Source organism: Mustela putorius, unplaced genomic scaffold (genome assembly GCF_011764305.1).
Source record: "Mustela putorius furo isolate JIRA1106 unplaced genomic scaffold, ASM1176430v1.1 tig00000253_pilon_pilon_pilon, whole genome shotgun sequence".
In the NCBI taxonomy this organism is placed as follows: Eukaryota; Metazoa; Chordata; class Mammalia; order Carnivora; family Mustelidae; genus Mustela; species Mustela putorius.
In genome coordinates, this window is record NW_025421329.1 from 6,221,658 (window position 1) to 6,242,890 (window position 21,233).

The following is a 21,233-nucleotide window of genomic DNA, read 5'->3' on the forward strand; positions in this document are numbered from 1 at the left end:
AGTCTATGCTTCAGTTTCTTTCTTTTTTTTTTTTTAATTTTTTTTTTTAATTTTATTTGACACAGAGAGAGATCGCAAGTAGGCAGAGAGGCAGGCAGAGAGAGAGGAGGGAAGCAGGCTCCCCACTGAGCAGAGAGCCTGATGCGGGGCTTGATCCCAGGACCCTGAGATTATGACCTGAGCTGAAGGCAGAGGCTTGTCACTGAGCCAGCCAGGCACCCCTATGCTTCAGTTTCTTGATGATGAGGCAATCCCCCTTATGATGTACAGGAAGTCCTTACCTTGACCTGGAATGTGCCTTCCCCTAAAATCTGTTCTTTGGTTCCTAGGTCTACCTCTTACCTGTTAGTGGTCAAGTGTGAGTCCTCTTTGCCAAGATGGAAGGAGGCTTTCCTGCTTTTCCTTTTCATCAGGTCAAGCATTCAAAGCTCCATCAAGCTTTTTCCCCACACCACAGTCATGGTCATTTCATTTCTCTCCCCTTCTGACCCCAATTTTATCATCTCTCCCCTTCTGACCCCAATTTTATCATCCCCTCCTGACCCCTTGCAAAAGTGTGGCACCCAGAATTAGGGTGATCTGACTTCTGTAGACCATCATCCCCTTCATTGTGGATGCTCTTTTCTGGATATATAGTTAACCATTTGATCGTGTTAGTGGTCCAACTGCCTGTTGGATTTCTCAATCTAGATCTCCCTCAGGACCTCCGACTCACCTAATCCAAAAATGAAACAATAGTACACCTACTCACAGCAGTGATTCCTGTATCTTACTAAGACCTGCAGATTAGGTTCCTTGCTTCCCACACAGGCAGTATGACCCTGAGCGCTACTAATATAGGGCACCTGTTATACAACTTCCTGACATTTTCTGTTTGCATATGTGGGTTGGGGGAGGGGACCATTTATCCTGATGCAGATTATGCATTTATTCCTATTCATTTTTCAACTCATATTGGACTTCCCCACTCAGACTTGCCTTATCTAAACATATAATCATCATCCACCTGCCCACACTGCCCCCTCTGACTTCTTATCCTCTGGGTATCTGTAATGGATGTTTCCTCCTTGCATCTGGCATAAGAGCTCTTGTGTCTGGCACTTTCTTTCCAAGTTCAAGTTTATAGTTCCCTAGCTCAGCTCTTCATTATCTGCCCTAAGTTGTCCTTCCACCTCCAGCATCCACCCCAGACAGAGATTTCAGGGGCTTCTGTAGGTTTACCTTACGCAACAACAGAAGCCCTCCCCTGAGTCCAGGCCTTTCCCTGACCACTGTTTCCTCCCAAACGCTCAGTGCCCCCAGAGTCAGCCCAGATTCTCATGCCTTTGCCTTGACACATCTGCTATTAGCCAGGTGGTTCTGTCTAAATGTTTTTCCTCATGCTCCCCTACTTGAACCTATACCCATCTTCACCTCCTCTTCGGATGCCTACATCCGAAAACAGGAACCTGTTTGTGCCCCTGTAGTGTCCCTCTTAGACCTAGAACAAAATCCAACATATGTGTGTTAAATCAGATAAATATGTGAATTACTTGCCCCTTTTGTTAATAGGCAGAACGGAGATAGAAGTAGTTGAAAATTACCATGGATATATAGGCATTCCTAGAAATACTCATCATTTCTGAAGCTAAGAGTTTTCCAAAACATATTTGTGAGTTTTTCCAAAACATATTTCCGAACATATTTGTGAGAATATTATTCAAAGTAATCTTGTGGATCTTACTTAATGTAATCAAATATATTTAAATAAAAGTCAAAGAATCTAATTTGGAGGTCCAGTGCTGAGGTTTAGTTTGTTGAAGGTCAAGAAAATTCCTAGCTTGTCCTTTGAAAGAAGTCATACCAGAGAAGAAAAATGATTGACCTAGAGAGGAGGTAGACCTTGCACTTGGATTCACATTAGTACACGTAAGTGAGGAAAACTTCATATAGTCATGGCAACCTGGCTTCTGGGAAAAAGATTTGAGATCATTGGTTAAGGAAAATTAGCTGGGACATCCATTTTGAAGTGATCTGAAGTAATCTAAATTTTCTCCATTACACAAAAGCCTTTGGGAAGGGCATAAAAATATAATAAATTGAATCCTGGTTTTTCATAGGTATTGTAATTGCTATTACCAAAAAATATTTTTCCAAATGTTGATATTTCTAGAACTGTCAGCAGGAGGTGTTTTATTGGAAAATGTTACTATTCTCATGCAAACATCAGCATTTGGAATGACTGATCAGTACAGTTAGAGGTCTTTAGTCTGCTTTTATTGTGCCCTTTTCAGACAACAAATGGGTAAGGGAAGACGTCTTCTAAGCTTACCAGAAATGTGACGTTTTGGAATTACCCAGGATTACTATCTTAATTCCTTCCCTCCCTCCCCTGTCACTATGGTTGGGGTAGGTCGGGGGCAGGATCCCCTTTAGGGACAAGGTCGGAGCAGAGGACAGGGTCAGCTTGACTGTAAGAGCTGAAAAATAGAAACTACTTTTTGTTGGTAGAGGAATGGCAATGGGAAGGTCTCCAGAGGTTTCCTCCACCAGAGGGGAACTGGACTTCCAGGTGCTCTCTTTCCCTTTGCTTTAAGAGTCTACTGTCAGTAAAGACCATCCACCTCATTTACCCAATTCTTACTTCAACAACAGAATTTACATTTGTAAAAGGCATGAGAGGAGTGTATAATATGTTTAAATATATAATATGCCGTACATTAATTAAATATTGACTGAGGTCTCAAAGTATTACTTTCCATGAAGATTTAAATAGTAGAATTCATCTTGGTCTTCAGAGAGAGTCCTGTGGATTGCACAGATTCATAGTAGTGATGATACAGTGCAGTAATCCATGCAATGAAAAAGGTATACAAATTAAGACCCATTAACTAAGTGCCAGGAGGGTTCCTGGCAGTGAGGGATACATGTGTTCAGAAACTCAGAGCAGCCTTGGGGTGTGATGGCAAGGATCAGCAGAGGGGGCAGTGGTGATTGATAAAGCAAAGACGACTCTGGGCTTTGCCACTGACCAGCTGCTGGTGCTGCCCATGAACATCTCTTGCAGCTATAAAATGAGAATTGAATGCTGTCCTCTTCACAGAGCTGCTCTGATGGCTTAAGGGAGTCACATGAAAGGTACTTAACACAGTGCCTTGGCTGTAATCAATTCTTAATAAATGGTAGCAGTTGTCTGCTAGAGTTTGAGATGGCGCTTAAAGGATGGGCAGGATTGTAGCAAGAGATAGCAGTAGATGGTAAGGTGTTTTAGGCTGAGCAGCCACCATGTGTGTGTGTGCGTGTGTGTGTGTGCGTGTGTGTGTGTGTGTGTGTGTGTGTGTGTGTGTGTAGCTCACCAGACAAGGGATAGGGGATAGCCATATGGTATTAGTGACCAGTAAGGCTTTGAGGGCTGTTCTATAAGGAAATGCTGTCCAATAGAAATACAATGTGATGGGGCACCTGTGTGGCTCAGTTGGTTAAGCACCCACCTTCAGCTCAGGTTGTGATCTTGGAGTCCTGGGATTGAGCCCTGATTCAGGCTCCTTCCTCAGTGAGGAGTCTGCTTCTCCCTCTCCCTCTGCCTCTTTCCCCTGCTCATGCTTTCTCTCTATCTCAAATAAATAAATAAAATCTTTAATAAAAGAAATATAATGTGAACCACATATATCATTTTAAATTTTCTAGTGGCTATATTCTTAATTTTTTTTAATAGGTAAAGTTAAATGTTTATTTATTTATTTGCTTGTTTGTTTATTTATTTGACATAGAGCACAAGCAGGGGGAGCAGGAAAGGGAGAAGCAGGCTCCTTGCTAAGCAGGAAGCCCGCTGTGGGGCTCTATCCTAGGACCCAGGGATCATGACTTGAGCCTAAGGCAGGTGCTTAACTGACTGAGGCACCCAGCCACCAAAAATTAATTTTAATAATATATTTTCTTTAATCCAGTATATCAGTTTCAACATGTGCAATGTAAAAATTTTTTAATAATGGGTTTTACATTTTTTCACTAAGACTTCAAAACCTGTTGTGTATTTTCTACTTAACAACACATCTGAATTCGGACTCCCCACATTGTGGGCAATCAATAGCTCTGCAGGGCTAGTGGCTGCTGTGTTGGACAACCCAGCCCTATGGAGTCTTACTTCAATAATAGCAGCACCATTTTCTTTGCGCTCTTTCTCTCTGTCCTCCCCCCAGAGAGATAGATGGCAGTGCCTTTCTCTGATATATTTAATTTAGGGAAATGGCAAAGAGAGGGAGAAAACATGCTCCAGGTGACCATCTTTCACAGTTGGTCTAATCCTGAGATAGTCGGGAATAAGGGCTCTTTGGTTAAAGAATTTGGGGAGATACTTGGACATAAATTAACCCTTCCAGATTAGATTCACATAGAGGCTCTGGAAATCTTGCAACAACAACAACAATAAAAACAACAACAATAATAACAATAGCACACTGTGTGTAACTCCACATTTCCCAGTTCCTTGGGATTATAGAGCAATGTTTCCTTTTAACACATACTAGCTTAGGTGACATTGTTTGGCAGTCTGTTTTCTTCAATCTGCTTTTGCCTTGAGGGTTTCAGTTTTTAAATATTTCATAAGGCTTTAGAGCTTCCGATGAGTATTAGGTGTGTGCAGTCACACCTTACAGATGCTTAATCAGTATTTGTTCATCAGTGAATAGTTGTGATCAAAACACACCCCCATAAATTTAGCTTTCTTTCTTCCATAGAGAAATGAAATTAAAACTCTAGATAATTTAAAGTTGTCAAGGTGAGAAACCCTTTAGTATTCCCTGGAGAAAATCTGGTTTGCTAGGCAACCCATGTAAGTTTGAAATGAATTTACATTTCTCTTAGGAACACGACCATGTTAAAGTTCATGACCAAGTGAGGACAGACACCCTTCGCTGAGGAAATGCCTCTGTGCGCGCTCCATGAGACCAACACAGCAAGGCTGGGACAGCTTCCCAGACCCTTATAGCTGCTTCACCCCTACTGATGGAAAGCCTCCATCTGTCAGCTGTTCTTTTTAACAATCAGTTATATTTTTCTTATATGAAGATGATCTTTATGTGACTGGTGTTTGATGTTTCTGTATGGAGGATTTTATAACATATGCCATATGTTATATATCTACCGTTAGCTCAGTTTTATATCTATACTTAAGACTTGTTTGGGTTTGCTGAATTCTTGTCTTTTTGTAAGTCAGAACCCCTTTGGAAATTGGCTAATTGTATTTTGCCTGGCAGCTTTTTTCCCCCCAGGGGCTCAGAACACTTTGTCTTAAGCACTTAGGGATGCTATTGCAGCAACGTGGGTGAAAATTGAATATTGGTGGCAATATCGAATTCTCTCTATTTTTTGTCTGTGTCGTGACAGCACTAGACACCTGAAACTATGGTCTGGTGTTATAAGCATGGTAACTAAGAGTCACAGCAAACCCCCTTCTCCTGATGGCCAGATGTGTTTATCAGCCTCCCTAGTGCATTATTTTGCTAAATTAGAATTGGAAGTGTATGCCAGGATGCTAAAACTCAGTCAACAGTATTAATGCAAATACCTGCATCAGGCTCCGTATTGTGTGATAAACAATGGTGCATGAGCAATGGGAAAATTAAGACTAGAACCCCTGAGCTACACACATTGAAACATCATTGAATTTGAGGAGTGGTTAGTCTGGGTGTCCACCAGGAAGTTGTTTAAAGATTTTTCAAATAGATGAGTACACAGGCATATGTGCATAGAAGAGGGAATGTACCTATGAGCTTGACCTTTCCTGTTTTATCAAATGAAAGATTGGATTATACAGATTTTCAAAATGGGCATCTATAAATATGGATTTATTCTCAGGGGTTCATACATCCTCTGTGGGAATTGTTGAAATACGTGTTTATTCTGAGGATAGTGTTTACTAATTACTTTAACTATTCTGGGTCATCTAAGGCAGTGTTTTTCGAACTGTGGGTCATGACCTCCCTCAGAGATTGTGAAATGGGAAGTTGGGCACATACAGCCTTGTCTGTTTTTTTTTTTTTTTTTAAAGATTTATTTATTTATTTGAGCGAGAGAGGGAGAGTGTGTGTGTGTGCATATGTGAGTGGGTAGAGGCACAGAGGGAGAGAATCTCAAGCAGAGCACAGAGCCCATAGTGGGGCTCCATCCCACAACCCATGAGGTCATGACCTGGGCCAAAACCAGGAGTCAGAAACATAACTGACTGGGCCACCCAGGTGCCCCCAGCCTTGTTTTCAATAAAAGTGAATGGGATAGAAAACATCAGAACATAAGAGCTAAGTACTGTTTTATAAAATGTTTATTTCTGGGGCTTGTGGGTGACTCAGTCAATTAAGGATCTGACTCAGTTTTGGCCCAGGTCATGATCTCAGGGTCCTGGGATCAAGCCTGTATCAGGCTTCATGCTTAGCTTGGAGTCTGCTTGAGATTTTTCTCTCCCTCTCCTTCCGCCCATCCCACTTATGCTCTCTCTCTCTCTTCCTCTCACTCTCATAAATAAATAAAATCTTTAAAAAAAGATTTCTGTTTTGAATGTATGTGTATGGTATCAGTCATGATGTGAAAAGTATTTTTTACTGTGGACCAAAGTCAAAAAAGTTTGAAAGCCATTAATTGCTAGATCTCTGGTTCTTCACCTGTGCTACACACTGGAATCACCCAGTGGGCTTTGAAAAATAGGGCTGCAGGGGTACAACCCCTGGGGATTCTACTGTTGTTGATTTGGGGTGTGACCTAAGCATGGGGCATGCTTAAAACTTTTTAGATATGTAAGCAGGAAGAAGAGCCCTTGAAGAGCGGAGCCTTCTGGACACGTTCTGCTAGGTAATTTCGGTGCCTGCCATTGGATTTGCATTTATTTAATTTGCCTTGGGACCAAGTGGTCCTACAGATTTGAATTGTGGCAGGGTCCAGGGAAGGAGCAGAGCAGGCTTAGGACACAGAGAATGCCTGCCCCCAAGGAAAGATTGGTGCAGTCTAGTGGGGTAAGTAATGAAAGCTTCATAGTAGTTCGGCTTGAGAAATGTGGAGGGAGAGTGGAAAAGAGACTGGGATCATTAGAACTGTGTAAGCATTCCACCTGCCATTCCACTTTATGAGCACATGGCTCAGAGTCAGCATGATAGGGGGCCCCAGCCTGCTCTGACCCCAGGTGGTCTGTTTATGGGTGCCTCCCTCTCTTGCAAGCCTCTCCATACACCAAATTGCATTTAAGGGTGATTCTTTTTCTTTTTTCTTTTTAATTTTTTAAAAAGATTTTATTTATTTATTTGACAGACAGAGATCACAAGTAGGCAGAGAGGCAGGCAGAGAGAGAGGGGGAAGCAGGCTCCCTGACGAGCAGAGAGCCCGATGTGGGGCTCAATCCCAGGACTGTGGGATCGTGACCCAAGCTGAAGGCAGAAGCTTAACCCACTGAGCCACCCAGGTGCCGTAATTTAATTTTTTATGATTTAATTTTTTAAAACTTTGATTCCACTATAGTTAACATACAGTGTTATAGTAGTTTCAGGTGTCCAGTATAGTGACTCAACAGTTCTGTATATTACTAATCTACCTTGTTGAGGGTTTTTATCATGAATGGACGTTGTCCTTTGTCAAATGCTTTTTCTGCATCTTTTGAAAAGATCACATGACTTTTCTGCTTTCTCTGGTTGATGTAATGTATCACATTGATTGATTTCTGAATATTGAACCATCTTTGCATCTGGGACTAAATCCCACTTGATTTGTGGTGAATGATTTCTTCTTTTTTTAAAAAAGGTTTTATTTATTTGACAGAGATCACAAGTAGGCAGAGGCAGGCAGAGAGAGTGGAAGGGAAGCAGGCTCCCCGCTGAGCAGAGAGCCCAATGTGGGGCTCGATCCCAGGACCCTGAGATCATGACCTGAGCCAAAGGCAGAGGCTTAACCCACTGAGCCACCCAAGCACCCCTGTGGTGAATAATTTCTTAACTTAGTGTTGGATTTGGTTTGTTAATATTTTGTGAGAATTTTTGCATCCACGTTCATCAAGAATATTGGCCTGTAGTTCTCTTTTTTTAGTGGAGTCTTTATCTGGTTTTGGTTTCAGGGTAATGTTGGCCTCTTATAGAACAAATTTGGAAGTTTTCCTTCCTTTTCTCCTTTTTGGAATAGTTTGAGAAGAATCAGTATCAGTTCTTCGTTGTGTGTTTGGTAGCCTTCCCCTGTGAAGCCATCTGGTCCTGAACTTTAATTAGCTTGGAGTTTCTTGATGACTGATTCAATATCATTGCTGGGAATCATTCTGTTCACATTTTCTATCTCTTCCTGATTCACTTTTGGGAGGCTGTGTGTTTCTAGGAATTTATCGACTTCTTCCAGGTTGTCCAATGTGTTGGCATATAATTTTTTCATAAAATTCTCTTACAATCCTTTGCATTTCTGTGCTGTTGGTTGTTCTTTCTCCTTTTTCATTTCTAATTGTATTTAAGTATTTCCTCCCTCTCTCTCTCTTTCTCCCCCTTCCCTCTCTCTCTCTCCCTTTTTATGAATGTAGCTAAAAGTTTATCAATTTTGTTGATCTTTTCAAAGAATGAGCTTCTGGTTTCATTGACCTGTTTTATTTTTATACTTTGTTTCATGTATCTTCTCTAATTTTTATTATGTCCTTCCTCCTGCTGATTTTGGGTTTTGTTTGTTCTTCTCTTTCAAGCTCTTTTAGGTGTGAGGTTGACTTGTTTATTTGAGATTTTTCTTGCTTCTTAGGGTAAGCCTGTATTAATATGAACTTCCCACTTAGAACAGCTTTTGCTCTTTCTCAAAGATTTTGGACTATTTTATTTTCATTTTCATTTGTCTCCATGTATTTTTAAATTTCTTCTTTGATTTTTTTGGTTGCCCCATTCATTGTTTAGTACCATATTATTTAACCTCCAGATTTTTTCTTTTGATTTCTAGTTTCAGATCATTATGGTCAGAAAAGATGCATGGTATGAATTTGTTGAGACTTATTTTGTGGCATAATATGTGATCTGTTCTGGAGAACGTTCCTTGTTCACTTGAAAAGAATGTGTATTCTGCTGTTTTAGGATTGAATGTTCTGAAAACATTTGTTAAATCCATCTGGTCCAATGTGTCATTCAAAGCCACTGTTTGTTTTGTTGATTTTCTGTTTGGATGATCTGTCCATTGATGTAACTGGAATATTAAAGTCCCCTACTGTGACTGCATTACTATTAATTACTTCATTTATGTTTGTTATTAAGTTTTATGTATTTATGCACCTATTTACAGTTGTTATATCTCATTGTTCCTTTTATGGTTATACGTTTTTCTTCTTTGTCTTTTGTTACAGTCTTTGTTTTAAAATTTTAAGGAAAATTCTTGGTTTATTCTCTTATGATAGTCCTTCCCGCACAGAAGAGGAAACTCTGCTATATTCATGTTACAAGGAATGACTGAGTTTTAGCCAAACAACATCATCTAATACATTAAATTAATCTCATTACTTCTAATTGTATTGGTTTCCATTCCTGTTGTTATATGGCTTCCTTTGCTTGGTGTCACTGTGTGACTTACCCAGAATATAGTGGGTCAGTAAATTAACTCCCAACTCCTTGTATATCTGTTAGCAGAAATTAGAAGACATTGTGAAGTGATGTGAATGGGCCCTAAAGCTTACTTTGACTATTTATCAGTAATCTTACCTATGTATATGTGACATAGGAGTCAGAGGAAAACCTGTATTAAAAAAGAAAGTTGGGGGGCGCCCGGGTGGCACAGTTGGTTGAGCGTCTGACTCTTGTGTCTGCTTAGGTCATGATCTCAGGATCCTGGGATGGAACCTCTGGTCAGGCTCTGCACTCAGCAGGGAATCTGCTTGAGGATTCTCTCCTCTCTGCCCCTCCCCCTACTTGCACACTCATGAGCACACTCTCTCTAAAATAAATGAATACATCTCTTTCTTTTTTGTTTTTAAGATTTTATTTATTTGACACAGAGAGAGCACAGGAAGGGGAGCAGCAGGCAGAGGGAGAAGGAGAAGCAGGCTCCCTGCTGAGCAAAGAGCACAACATGGGGCCTGAGACGCAGCTGGGATTCAAGATCAAATGCGTTGCCCCCAGATCTGAGAACTGAATCTTCTCGAGAGTGAGGAGAGGGTCGGGGAGGCTGTTCCAGGCCAGAGGCCAAACTGGAATCCAGAGAATGAAGGGATGCAAGGGACGTGATGTGCTGGAGAGGGAGTCAGTCCAGTTACACAGCCTGATGGAGGAGCTGAAACCATGGAATATTACCAAAGAGTAGCAAAAATAAAATGAGAGAATCTTCTTACACTGATGTAGGGAGTTTGATAGGACATCTTGAGCATGGAATACACAAGGTGTAGGATGACACACAATGAACATTTATTTAGAAAAGAAACACATGTGTGTATGTGTGTGGGTAGGGGAGAGAGAAGGAGAGAGTCAATCTATAACAGTGTTCACCTCTGCCAAGGATGTGGGCTCCAGGTGTTAGTGGTTGTGGTCAAAAGAATTTGAGCTTTGATCTAATAGTTGTGTTTTATTTCTGGGTTTTTGTTTGTTTGTTTGTTTGTTTTGTGTGTGTGTGTGTGTGAGTGATTTGACTGCATTTGTGTGCTCAGGTAATTTTGGAAAGGTTAGGGCTTTGATACAAAAAAGTGAAATAGGGGGATAAGTCAGAATTTCATATTCAGATTGGTCCCATCTCCAAAGTTCTAGACTGGAAGATTGCACAACTCTTTAAATTTGTAGATGCTGGGGCACCTGGGTGGCTCAGTGGGTTGAGCCGCTGCCTTCGGCTCAGGTCGTGGTCTCGGAGTCCTGGGATCGAGTCCCGCATCGGGCTCTCTGCTCAGCAGGGAGCCTGCTTCCCTCTCTCTCTCTCTGGCTGCCTCTCCATCTACTTGTGATTTCTCTCTGTCAAATTAATAAAATGGAATCTTTAAAAAAAAAAAAAAAAAAAAAAAAAAAAAAAAATTTGTAGATGCTGATATGATGCAAGGGGATAATAGAAAACAAATTGACACTTAAATGATACAAAGACAGCTTGGTTACTAATTAGCCCCATTTTTTTTTTTTAAGTGAAAGACTTTTTTGGGAGTTTTAGAAATCTGAGCATTAGCATAGGGATTTAGAGGACATTCTGGTAAAGAACGCCTGTCTTTAGTTACCTGGTCCAGAGATGGGAATGAGGGCCAGACAAGGAAGGGAAGGCCATTGGCTGCACTCCTAGCCATCACTGGATCCTTCCAGAGCCCAGTGAGACAAGTCCTCTATGTGGTTGCACATGATATTTTTAAAATGCTTCCAAAACCCTAAATGGCTAATTCTGTGTGTTGTAGATGGAGGCAAAAGATCCGGATTGCTGAACTTCCACTGGAAAAGATAAAATGTTCAAGCCCTTCGGGACATTGGAGAGGCTGGGACTGAACTGAAGAGGGAGACAGGACATGCCGGCGTGAAGGGTATGTAACATCGAAATGATAAAACCCGGTGTGTGGCATCCTGAGGATGTTTCTCGTTTCCAGTTTGTTCTGTGCCGTCGGAGAGACTGTGCGCTCTAGCTTGGTTGACAGGGGTGTGACTTTTCTGACGGGCAGCTGCATCCCTGTTTCCAGGTATCTGAGGGAATCAGCGTGTGATGGATGGCCACAGGGTCAAACCAACGCCAAGGCGGTTGAGGAGAGCATAAACCATAGCTCCCATTTATGGAGCATGGACTACGTGGCAGGTGAGGCTCTAAGCACTTTAATGGATTGATTCATTGAATTCCCATACCACCACCATGAAGGAGGCTCAGCTGCTATCCCCATCATAGAAATGTGGCCATCAGGGAGCACAAAGAAGCTGGTTCCTCACCAAGGAGGGTTGCGATGGTGAGGACCCCATCCCAGCATAAAAGCCTTACTCTGTCTGTTCTCTCCCTCTCTTGTACATTTCTTCCATCACCACCTTTCTCTCTCTTTCTCTCTCTCTCTCTTTTTTTTTCCCCCGTAGCATCATATAACAGGGAAATAGCATCAAAGGGATGTCAGTAGACACCACTGGCAGATCTGATTTTCCAAAAGTGGCCACAACAACCTTGCCATGTTCCCTCAGGCAGGGAAGTACATTTTCACTCTCCTGGAATCTGGGTAGAACTCAGTGACAGAGAGGTGGCAGGAGGGACACAGAGTGGTCTCAGAGCCAGATCATCGAAGATGACATGGCTTCTCCTTGGCTCGCTCTCATTCTTTAGGCACATTTGTCTTTGAGACCAGCTACCATTGGCCCAATCCCCTTATAAAGGCCATGTTTCAGGGTTCTAGCTGCCAGTCCCACATAAGGCCACACAGACACGTGAGCGAGACTTTGGGTGGCTCCAGCCGCCAGCCTTGGATCTTCCTCCACTGATGCCAGGGAGAAAAGACAAGCTGTCTCTGATGAACTGTTCGGCCATGTTTGGCCCTGCCCCCACAGTGGATTCATGAACAACACCAACATCCAACATTGTCTTCGTTTCAAGGTCTCTCATTTATAACCGCTGCAACACCATTTAAGGTCAAGGGCATTGCACTCATTTACGAGTAAGGAAATAGGAGCCCATTGAGATGATGAGACTCACCCAGGGCCACACAATGAGCTGGGATCTGAGCCCAGGGCTAGTCTACCCAGGCTTATGAGATCTGCCAGTGCCCAGACGTCTGCTCCTTCTGGATCAAGAGTTGGGGTGTGGGCTGCCTTTTAGACACTGCTGCTCTCAGAGAAAGCCAACCCATCTGGCATAAGACGACAAGACAATAACATAGGAGAACTGGTTTTATATAGTCTGTTGTGATTGTTTCCTTAATATGAACCCCAAATCAATGCTGCCAGTCCTGGTCTAGACATACAGTTCTCTCAGGAAGCCAACCACCTTCCCTCCATGAGCTTAGACAGCTTGGGATCTGCTCATGGCACAGAAGATACTTTTCCCTGTCATGTGAAATAATAGTCATTTGTGTGACCAGATACTTCTGTATCATCAACATGGCTATTTCTTGTTTGACTTCAGGCTCCCTGAGGCCAGCAGGGAGCCTGTCTCCTGTCTTCTCACCTCATGTCTTCTAGCGCAGGTTCTGGCTCCCAGCAGACAGACAATAAATAAAGGTGTGAGAAAGAAATACCTCAGAGCATCAACCAAGAATTTTCTTAACAGTGATGACAGTATGGTAAGGAAGTGCAAAATTCCAGATATAAATACCAACGTCTTATCTTGCTGCTAAAGATTTGTCTTTTGAGGTCAGAGGTTTCTTTTTTCACTTCCTCGGTCTTTCCTGTGAGATAAAACATCTTCACATTTGGCTTCTGTAAAAAAAACAACTTCAGTGAAAATCAGTGGTCAGTTAACAATAGCGGGAACAGGCAGGGCTCCAAGATGCTCTATTTCACCCCGTTGTTACCCAAATGAAAAATACTTTCAGAGGTGCGACACAGGAGAATTGACCTTGGTGCGAATGTTGAAACGTGACACATAGCTTCTGCATTCATTCCAGGTAGCCTTACTCATGGGAATGATGGCACATGGGTCTTTCATTTTGTGTTTAGTTTTGTGAGTGTCATTGCAGCTTCTCAAGAACTGTGAATAACTCCCATCACTACCTTGTCCAGAATGTCCACTATTTTACCCTACGCTTAGCAGGTGTAGGGCTCCTGTAATAAAGGAGGTGGCAGCAGGACCAGATTATGAGGATTTTTTTTTTATTATGAAAGATAAATAAATGCATGCAAAATGCAAGGCAAGTTTAAGTCTTCTGTCCTATTTTACGGCCCAATCCATCAGTTAGCTTTTGCTACCTTAAAAAATAAAAAAAGCCAACCCCAGAACATAGTAGCTTAAAATAATAGCCATTTATTTAGTTAAGGATTTTGCAGGTTGATGGTCTGGGCTGGGCTCTGCTGGCCTGGCTGGTGCAGCTAGGCTGACACATGTGTTTTCAGTTAGTGGCCGGTTTGGCGATGGTGGCCTCGCCTGGGATGGCTCACCTCTGTTCTGAGGGTCTGTCATCCGCCCACGGGTTAGGGCTCCAAGAGAGTGAGCACGCGAGCCTCCTCGAGGCTAGGGCTTGAAATGACACAGGACTGCATCTGCCAGATTCTTTTGGTCAAAACAGGTCACAGGCCAATCCAGATTCAAGAGAAGAGAAATCAACTCCAGCCCTTGATGGGGGGAATTGCAAAGCTGCCTTGCAAAAGGCAGGCGTGTAGGAAGAGTAGAGAACTGTGGTTGTCTTTGCAACCCACAATACCACGTGAAATGCCAGTATTGTATGAAGGGAATTAACAACATTATGATAGAGAATGAAAGGAAACCACGTGCATAGCTGGTAACTTACGAGAAAAATGGCACTGGGCTGAGAAGGGAGGACAGCAGGAAGAAGTTGAGATGGGTATAGCCTAGAAGAGCCAAGGCCATTCTCTCCTTTCCCCTCCCGCCTCACTCTGTAAAAGCGGGATTGAGAGGGAGGGGTGAGGCAGAGCAAAGGGGGTGTAGTTGGTAGGAAAGATTCTTTTTCTCTTTCCTCCCGTTGTCAGTGGCGGGGTGGGGAGTGGCAGGTGATGAAGGTGTGGCTCTCTCATGTCTCACTTGGGGGAGCCAGTAGAGAGGGTAGGGAAGGGTTAAATGGTCTGTCTCCCGAATGGCTTTGTTTCCATGGGATCTCAGGAAGGCTTCAGCTACAAACACTGGGCCTCGTGAAACTACCACTGAGTTCATGGTCACATTTCATTTTCTCAACAGCCCTATAAGGGTGGGATCATTATTATCCTCACTTTACAGATGGGGAAACTGAGTGCTAAGAGCTCCAGTAACTTGCCCTCGGTCACAGTTAGGCATTGACGCAGATAGGGTTCAAAGCCCAGCTGTGTGATGGCTTCCACGGTGCACTTGGCTGAATCCTGCCATGCTGATGTCACCTGTGGGTTCTACAGAAATGGCGGCCCTCTTGCAGGTGTGATCAGAGCACGTGGGATTTACTCCCTCCCCTTCCCCTGACCTCTGTTTGGATCTTGGAATGAGGAGCATGCAGTGGAAGGGTAGGGCTGGTGGGATGACTTGACCCGTGGAGAATCTGGCAAGCAGCAAGTAAGCAGCTACCTTTGGGAAGACCCCCTGCTTCCCCGGGGTAAGCAGGGATGGGTCATTTTCAGTCCCAACTGAGTGATCCATCTCCTCTTCCTGGCTGAGTCCTGAGGCCCCAGCCGCCGGGTTTGAATGTTGTATTTCTCGGTACCCAGAGGGTGCTCTGGTAGAGTGTAGTGGAAGCATAGGCCTCACCAGACCAAGATCCTCAGCCCACTATTGGGCCCGTCTGAAACAGCTCCACTAGAAATACCTCCCAAGCCTCAGTGCACACAGGGGAGCACAGCCTGACTGATGTCTTTCACGGGATTCCTCTCGGATGTTCTCTGGTTCTCCAGCTTCTTCTCTTTCCATGCGGCTGGATCTCACCTATGAAATACGGTGGAGAATGCTTGTTTTTCCTGTTGCCACTGCCTGTTTAGTTAAAGGCTAGTGCTGCCATCCACTGGCTGAGAATTTTAAAGGGGTTTCATGAAGAATTTCTCTGTTTTCTCGTCATTGTTCTTTTCCCCTCTGTAGTTTCCTCAATTTTACTGGTTCTTTCCTACCTGCAGATGCAGCTTAGAAGCCCGATAGCAATAAGGACAAGTGAGTCTTGTTGGAAATAGTAACATTGCTTTATGGCTCGCAATGTCAAGGCCTATTCTAGGTCCATTACCCATTCTTTCCTCACGTGGCCCTGAGAGGTAGTGTCTTTGTCCCCATTTTACAGATGAGAAAATGGAGAGTGGTGAAGTCATTGTGTGTCATGGTGTCTGGCACAATCGAGTGCTTGATGAATGTTAGCTTTTATTTGTAAAGATGGGCCATATCCTAGCTTGCATCAAGAATTTGTGTGCAATGACACAACTGGACACTCAGTGAAGGAGACGGTGAGGTTGGGAGGGCAGGAGGCCATCAGGATGTGACTGTGAGCAGGTGACAGTGGGTACCTGGGGCTCAATCCCACTGGGGGATCTGTAGGACACATCTTGGAATTGTCCCACCGAGGGACACGGAAGCTGGGATATTCTTGGAGAAATCACAGGGATCTTTTCAAAGCGATTGCGGACTTCATCATTGTATCCTGTATGTTGCCACCCGTTTGTCCCAGGAAAGGAAACAAGGAAAAGCTATTGTGCATCGTTCCCCTTGGCTTCCTGTACTTCCCCTTTGTTCTCTGGCTGGGCTGTCACCATGCAGCATACTACGACCATACTCAGTGGAAAATTTACAATGAGCATTTACTTATTAGCTCATGCAACTACAGATTGACTGGGGTTTGACTGATCTGGGTTGAGCTCACTTGGGTGGCTCTGCCTCTGGCATAGGTCCAGCTAGGCTTGGCTTCTCTTGGCTGAGATACAGGCTCGGACCAGTTCACCTGAGCGCGTTCTGAGTGAGGCTGGTGGGCAGTTGCTACCCAAAGCAGGCTCTTCTCATGGCCATGACAGAGGTACAGGGGTACAAGTGGAAACCCAAAAGGCCTCTTCACGGAGATTTCTGTATTATCTTATTGTCTAAAGGAAGTCTTGTGGCCAAACCCAAGTTAACATGCAGAGAGGTACGTTCGGCTTGGCTTAGAATCAATAAGGCACTCTACTGTTGCCTGGGCTAACCTATGCAAATACAATGTGAAATTTAAAAGTTTTACCAGTGCCAGTCTTCGTTATCACCTTGGGCAAAATCCCAAATCTTTAATGACATTCTAATTTAGTATTAAATGAGAGATGGTTATTGAAAGCCGCATACCCTCAGGTTGCAGAGGAACCTGTCTCAGTCCTCAACTGGGGATTGTTGCCTTATCTCATACCAGGACAGCTCATTATGGACTCACAAAGTGTCTGGAGGTGTTGAGCTCTTCTGTTCCAGTTACAACTGGACACCACCTAGGTAGCTGCCTCAGATGGTGAGACTTGGCATCTGCCCCTACAGTTGCTCAAGCTCCGAGTAAAAGAAGAGCAGCAAGTGGAATGAATAAATTGTCAGTTATAGGGATGTGTGTATTTTCCTACATTTTAGGAGAAGGCTGGAATCCTGTAAAAATCTCATTTCTCTGCTCTTCTCAGTACCTTGGCGCTCTCAGCTGGCGGGACGACAATTTGGCTGGAAGGAGAAGAGGGAGAGCTTTTATGTTGGTTGGAATTTGCAGCCATAAATTTACAGGACTTTTTCCAAGTTAGCATGGAAAAGACTTGCCGTTGAAATGCTTTTTGTGAGTTATAAGTCATAAAGCATATGCTCAGGGTGGCTCGACTGTTGTGTTCTTGGCCCCGTAAAGAAGGTCTGCGGAAAAAACCTAAACCTTGAACGATTAAACGTCTTTGCAAACACTCATAAGTTATTTATGTGACCATATACTGGCCGAGCAAGCAAGTGAACACAGATCTTGATGATGCTAACGTCTTAACCGTAGCACCTCACTTTGTCCCTTTAGAGCATTCTAATTAACACATTGTTGAAATCATATGCCCTCTTAATCCTAAATCCAAATGCCTGTGAGCTTAGTGGTTCGCTTCTGTCTTTATAAATGCACCAGGGTGGAGGAGACAGAGCGAGATGTGTGAGCCAGTAACTAAGTGTCACTTCTTGGTGGGAAGGACAGTGGGGGGAGTGGGTAAATGAAACAAGGAGGAGAAAGCAGTCATTTTACTGGGCAGATTGCCAGTATGGGCAAGGGGGTCTCTGTCCTGCAGGTGAGCTCTGGGAGATGATCAACCTCATCTCAGAGTTGCTTCACCAAGGAGTGAGGTCGCTGGGGTATTTTATCCACTGATTTCCATCCATCATCGGTGAGGACCATTTCAGGGCGCAGTAACTCCCTGGTCTTCTGGTCTACCTGTGGGTGAGTCAAGTGTGTTGCTGTCAGAGTCTTCCGAAAGAGTGCCGCTGGTACTTGCCATGGAAACTCTAGACTTGTTAAGAGGGTGATAAGTGCAAAGGGGACATGAGTGAGGCCCCAATAGCATCTGTTAAGGGGCATGCCAGAGATTTTCAAGAATGGAATGAGGGAATTTGTAGCTTTTGAAAGAGCTACCAAAAATAATAATAATAATAATAATTTTTTTTTTTTGAAAGAGCACAGCAGAAGCTAAATACCTTGAAGGCCTTTTGGACTGAATGGGGAAAGGCGAGTATTCCTTTGCTTGGCTATTTAATTTATTTACATTTTGGCACAGACATACAATGAAACATTATATGACCATGAACAAAAAAGAGAGAGCTAATGAGCTGATATTGAACTCTATTCAAATTATAGTTTTGAGCAGGAAAAAAGCATAATGCAGAACAATATGTAGAGTATGCTGGGTTTTTTTTTTTTTCAGGCAGGCACTTTTATTGGTTTATAACTTACATGTCCTAAAATTCACCCATTTTTAAGGATACAAGTATGAGTATTTGGGTAAATATATAGTTTTCTAGAAATAGTTTTTTTAGAAATTTTATGTAAGTGGAATCATACAATAGGTAGACTTTTATGTCTGACTTTCACTCAGCATAATGTTATTAAAATTATTACATCATAGCTTATGTCAGTAGATCCCTTTTTGCTGTGCAATAGTATTTCATTATACAGATATATCACTTTTCGTTTATCTGTCCTATAGTTGATAGAAATTTGGTTTGTTTCAGTTTTATTGTTCCTAATAATGCTGCTTAGAAACATCCAGACGTAGTCTTATGTGGATATATATTTTAATTTCTCCTGGGTAGGTACTTAACCAGTGAAATTTCTGGGACATATGGTAAGTCTATGCTTAGTTTTTTAAGGGACACCACACTGTTTTCAAAGAGACTGTACCATTTTATTGCATTCCCCCAACACTGTATGAAGGGTCCAGTTTCTTCATATCCTCACCAACAACTAGTATTGTGAGTCTTTCTGAAGTTAGTCATTCTGATACAAGCCTAGTGGCATCTGATTTCCGGTTTAGGGTTTCCTAATGACTAGTGATGTCCAGCGTCTTTTCATGTGCTTTTTTGCCATTCACAAATCTTGTTTGGGGGATACCTCTGTTCAAATCTTTTCTTTTCTTTTTATTTAAAGATTTGATTTATTTATGTGACAGACAGAGATCACAAGTAGGCAGAGAGGCAGACAGAGAGAGGGAGGGGGAAGCAGGCTCCCTGCTGAAAGCCTGGGTTCAAGGCTCAATCCCAGGACCCTGGGATCAGGATGCCAGCTGAAGGCAGAGGCTTTAACCCACTGAGTCACCCAGGCACCCCTGTTCAAATCTTTTGTCTCTCTATCTCTATTTTTGTTATTGATTAAAAAGGGTTTGGACTATTGTAATTTTTTCTGTAAGATCAACATTATTTCCAAATAAAAAGTTAAAAGAAGAAAAACCCCTAGACCCCATCAGTGCCCCCCCCCATGCCCCATCTGAATGGTACCCTCTGCAGTTATTTCGTGGTGTTTTATCCTCAGTAAAAAACTTAAAGGGAAGGGAGAGATCAGATTTTCAATCTTCCAGAACAATTCATTGTCTGGTAAAGACATGATGGATCTTTCTTAAATCAAGACATACTTCCTTGACAACTTTTTTTTTTTTTCTGTAAATGGTAAATTGATGATTTAAAAATGCCCAGATGTTAGAGCAAGGAAAAACATGAAAAGGCTTATTATTACTTTTCTTTCTTCAGTCCCTGAGGAAATTACCCAGCTCCTCAGCCTTCCTCCCCACCCCACTCCCCCGCCCCGAGTATGGGTAAGAGACATTTGGCTATGTATCTGCCTGCCAGTGTAGTGCGGGACCTGGCCACGGAGGGGTGAGGAGGGCTGGTGCGCGCATGGGCACAGGCGCTTGTGTGTTCCCCAACGGCTCGCCCCTCCCACCTGCTCCACGCTGACCCCGATTACAGCAGGTGCGTCTGTGGAGTTGTTTCTCTTCCACTTCCCACCAAATCTTCAACTTGTACGATTTCTCCCATAATGAAAGTGAAGCAAAGATATGCCCGCAAATTTATTAAGTTCAAACAGAAATTAATGGGCCAGTTACCTAATAGCAGATGGAGTAAAGAATAATGAGATGGAACAGAAAAATGTTCTAGTTCACCCACCTCCCTTATCCTTGACTTTAAGCAGGTTGGCTTGTACTTACTGGCTTTTGATTTTTCCAATACTTAGTGAGTACCAACTATTCATTCTTTCATTCATTGATTGAATTTTAGGAGATCCTACTATGCATCAGACACTTTGTGAGGCCAGAACCAGCCCTACAAAGTGCTTCCCCAGGAGATTCCCACCCTAGTGGGAGAATTAGACAATACATAATCAAGCAAGTAAATACACACTATGTTAGGTTATAATAAATATTACAAAATGAAATGAAATACAATAAGGAGGTAGAGACAGATGAGTTCATACAAATTCTGGAAGGATGTACTCTACAGGATTAATAGAGCTGATCATTTAAATTATTTGCTTATTTTAGAATTTCTTTTAGAATTTTCCTATAACAAACTTGGATTGCTTTTGTAATAAAATGGTTATTCTAAATTTGCAGAAAAACATTAGATTTAAATGTCCGCATGGTTAATAAGGTCACTTCTATCCTCGTTTTATGACTGGAAATATTGAAAAAAGTCAACTGGAAAATAACACATAGTCTTTATTATCTGGGAGTGTGGTTTCTGCATGTTAGGAATTTTGATATTTGGAAATACAAGATAAATAAATTACAGAAAACCAGACATGGTTATAAAATGCCTTCCTGACGGGTAATTGGAAATGATGAACGATCTCTTCAAGTCTTGGTAAATTGTAAATTTTGCCAAGTAGGTCAAAATAGAAAATGGTAGCATTGATGAAAGATGCGGGAACCAAAACAACTGAGCTCAAACTGCTGTTTCTGACATTGTTTTGTTTTGTTTTTACTGGCAATTGGGAGTGTAAACGTGTATCTAGGAGTTCAGACCATAAAACATAAAGTGGAGATTTCAGTCAGTTAGCTTGGCCCAAGAAAACTCCCAAAGTTGGAAAATTCAGACAATGATAAAGCATTCAAAGGCTTTACCCAGGCTGTTTGTTTGCTGGAGGCCCAGCTTCCTGGAACAGATGCCTGTGGGTATGGGATGTGGGGTGATCATATTGCTGGCTCCTCCTTTCTTCCCTTCTACCCTTCCCAAACCTCAGGGCCCCACATGCCCAACTCTACCTTTTCACTGAT

At 42.7% G+C, this 21,233-nt stretch overlaps 1 protein-coding gene across 5 annotated transcripts in view; it reads left to right on the forward strand.

Annotated features, from left to right (window-relative positions):
- Positions 1 to 21,233, forward strand: part of RIN2 (Ras and Rab interactor 2) — a 223,509-nt gene that overhangs the window by 33,290 nt on the left and 168,986 nt on the right. For 3 of the 5 annotated variants that reach the window (XM_013057060.2, XM_004754139.3, XM_013057061.2), the window contains exons 2-3: positions 11,327 to 11,449; positions 11,603 to 11,715. In XM_013057060.2, coding sequence (XP_012912514.1) covers positions 11,700 to 11,715 — 16 coding nt within the window. In that variant the 5' untranslated portion in view covers positions 11,327 to 11,449; positions 11,603 to 11,699. Of the gene's footprint in view, positions 1 to 11,326; positions 11,450 to 11,602; positions 11,716 to 21,233 lie in introns of those variants that run through there. The other 2 variants (XM_004754135.3, XM_045078452.1) reach the window with 2 other exon arrangements.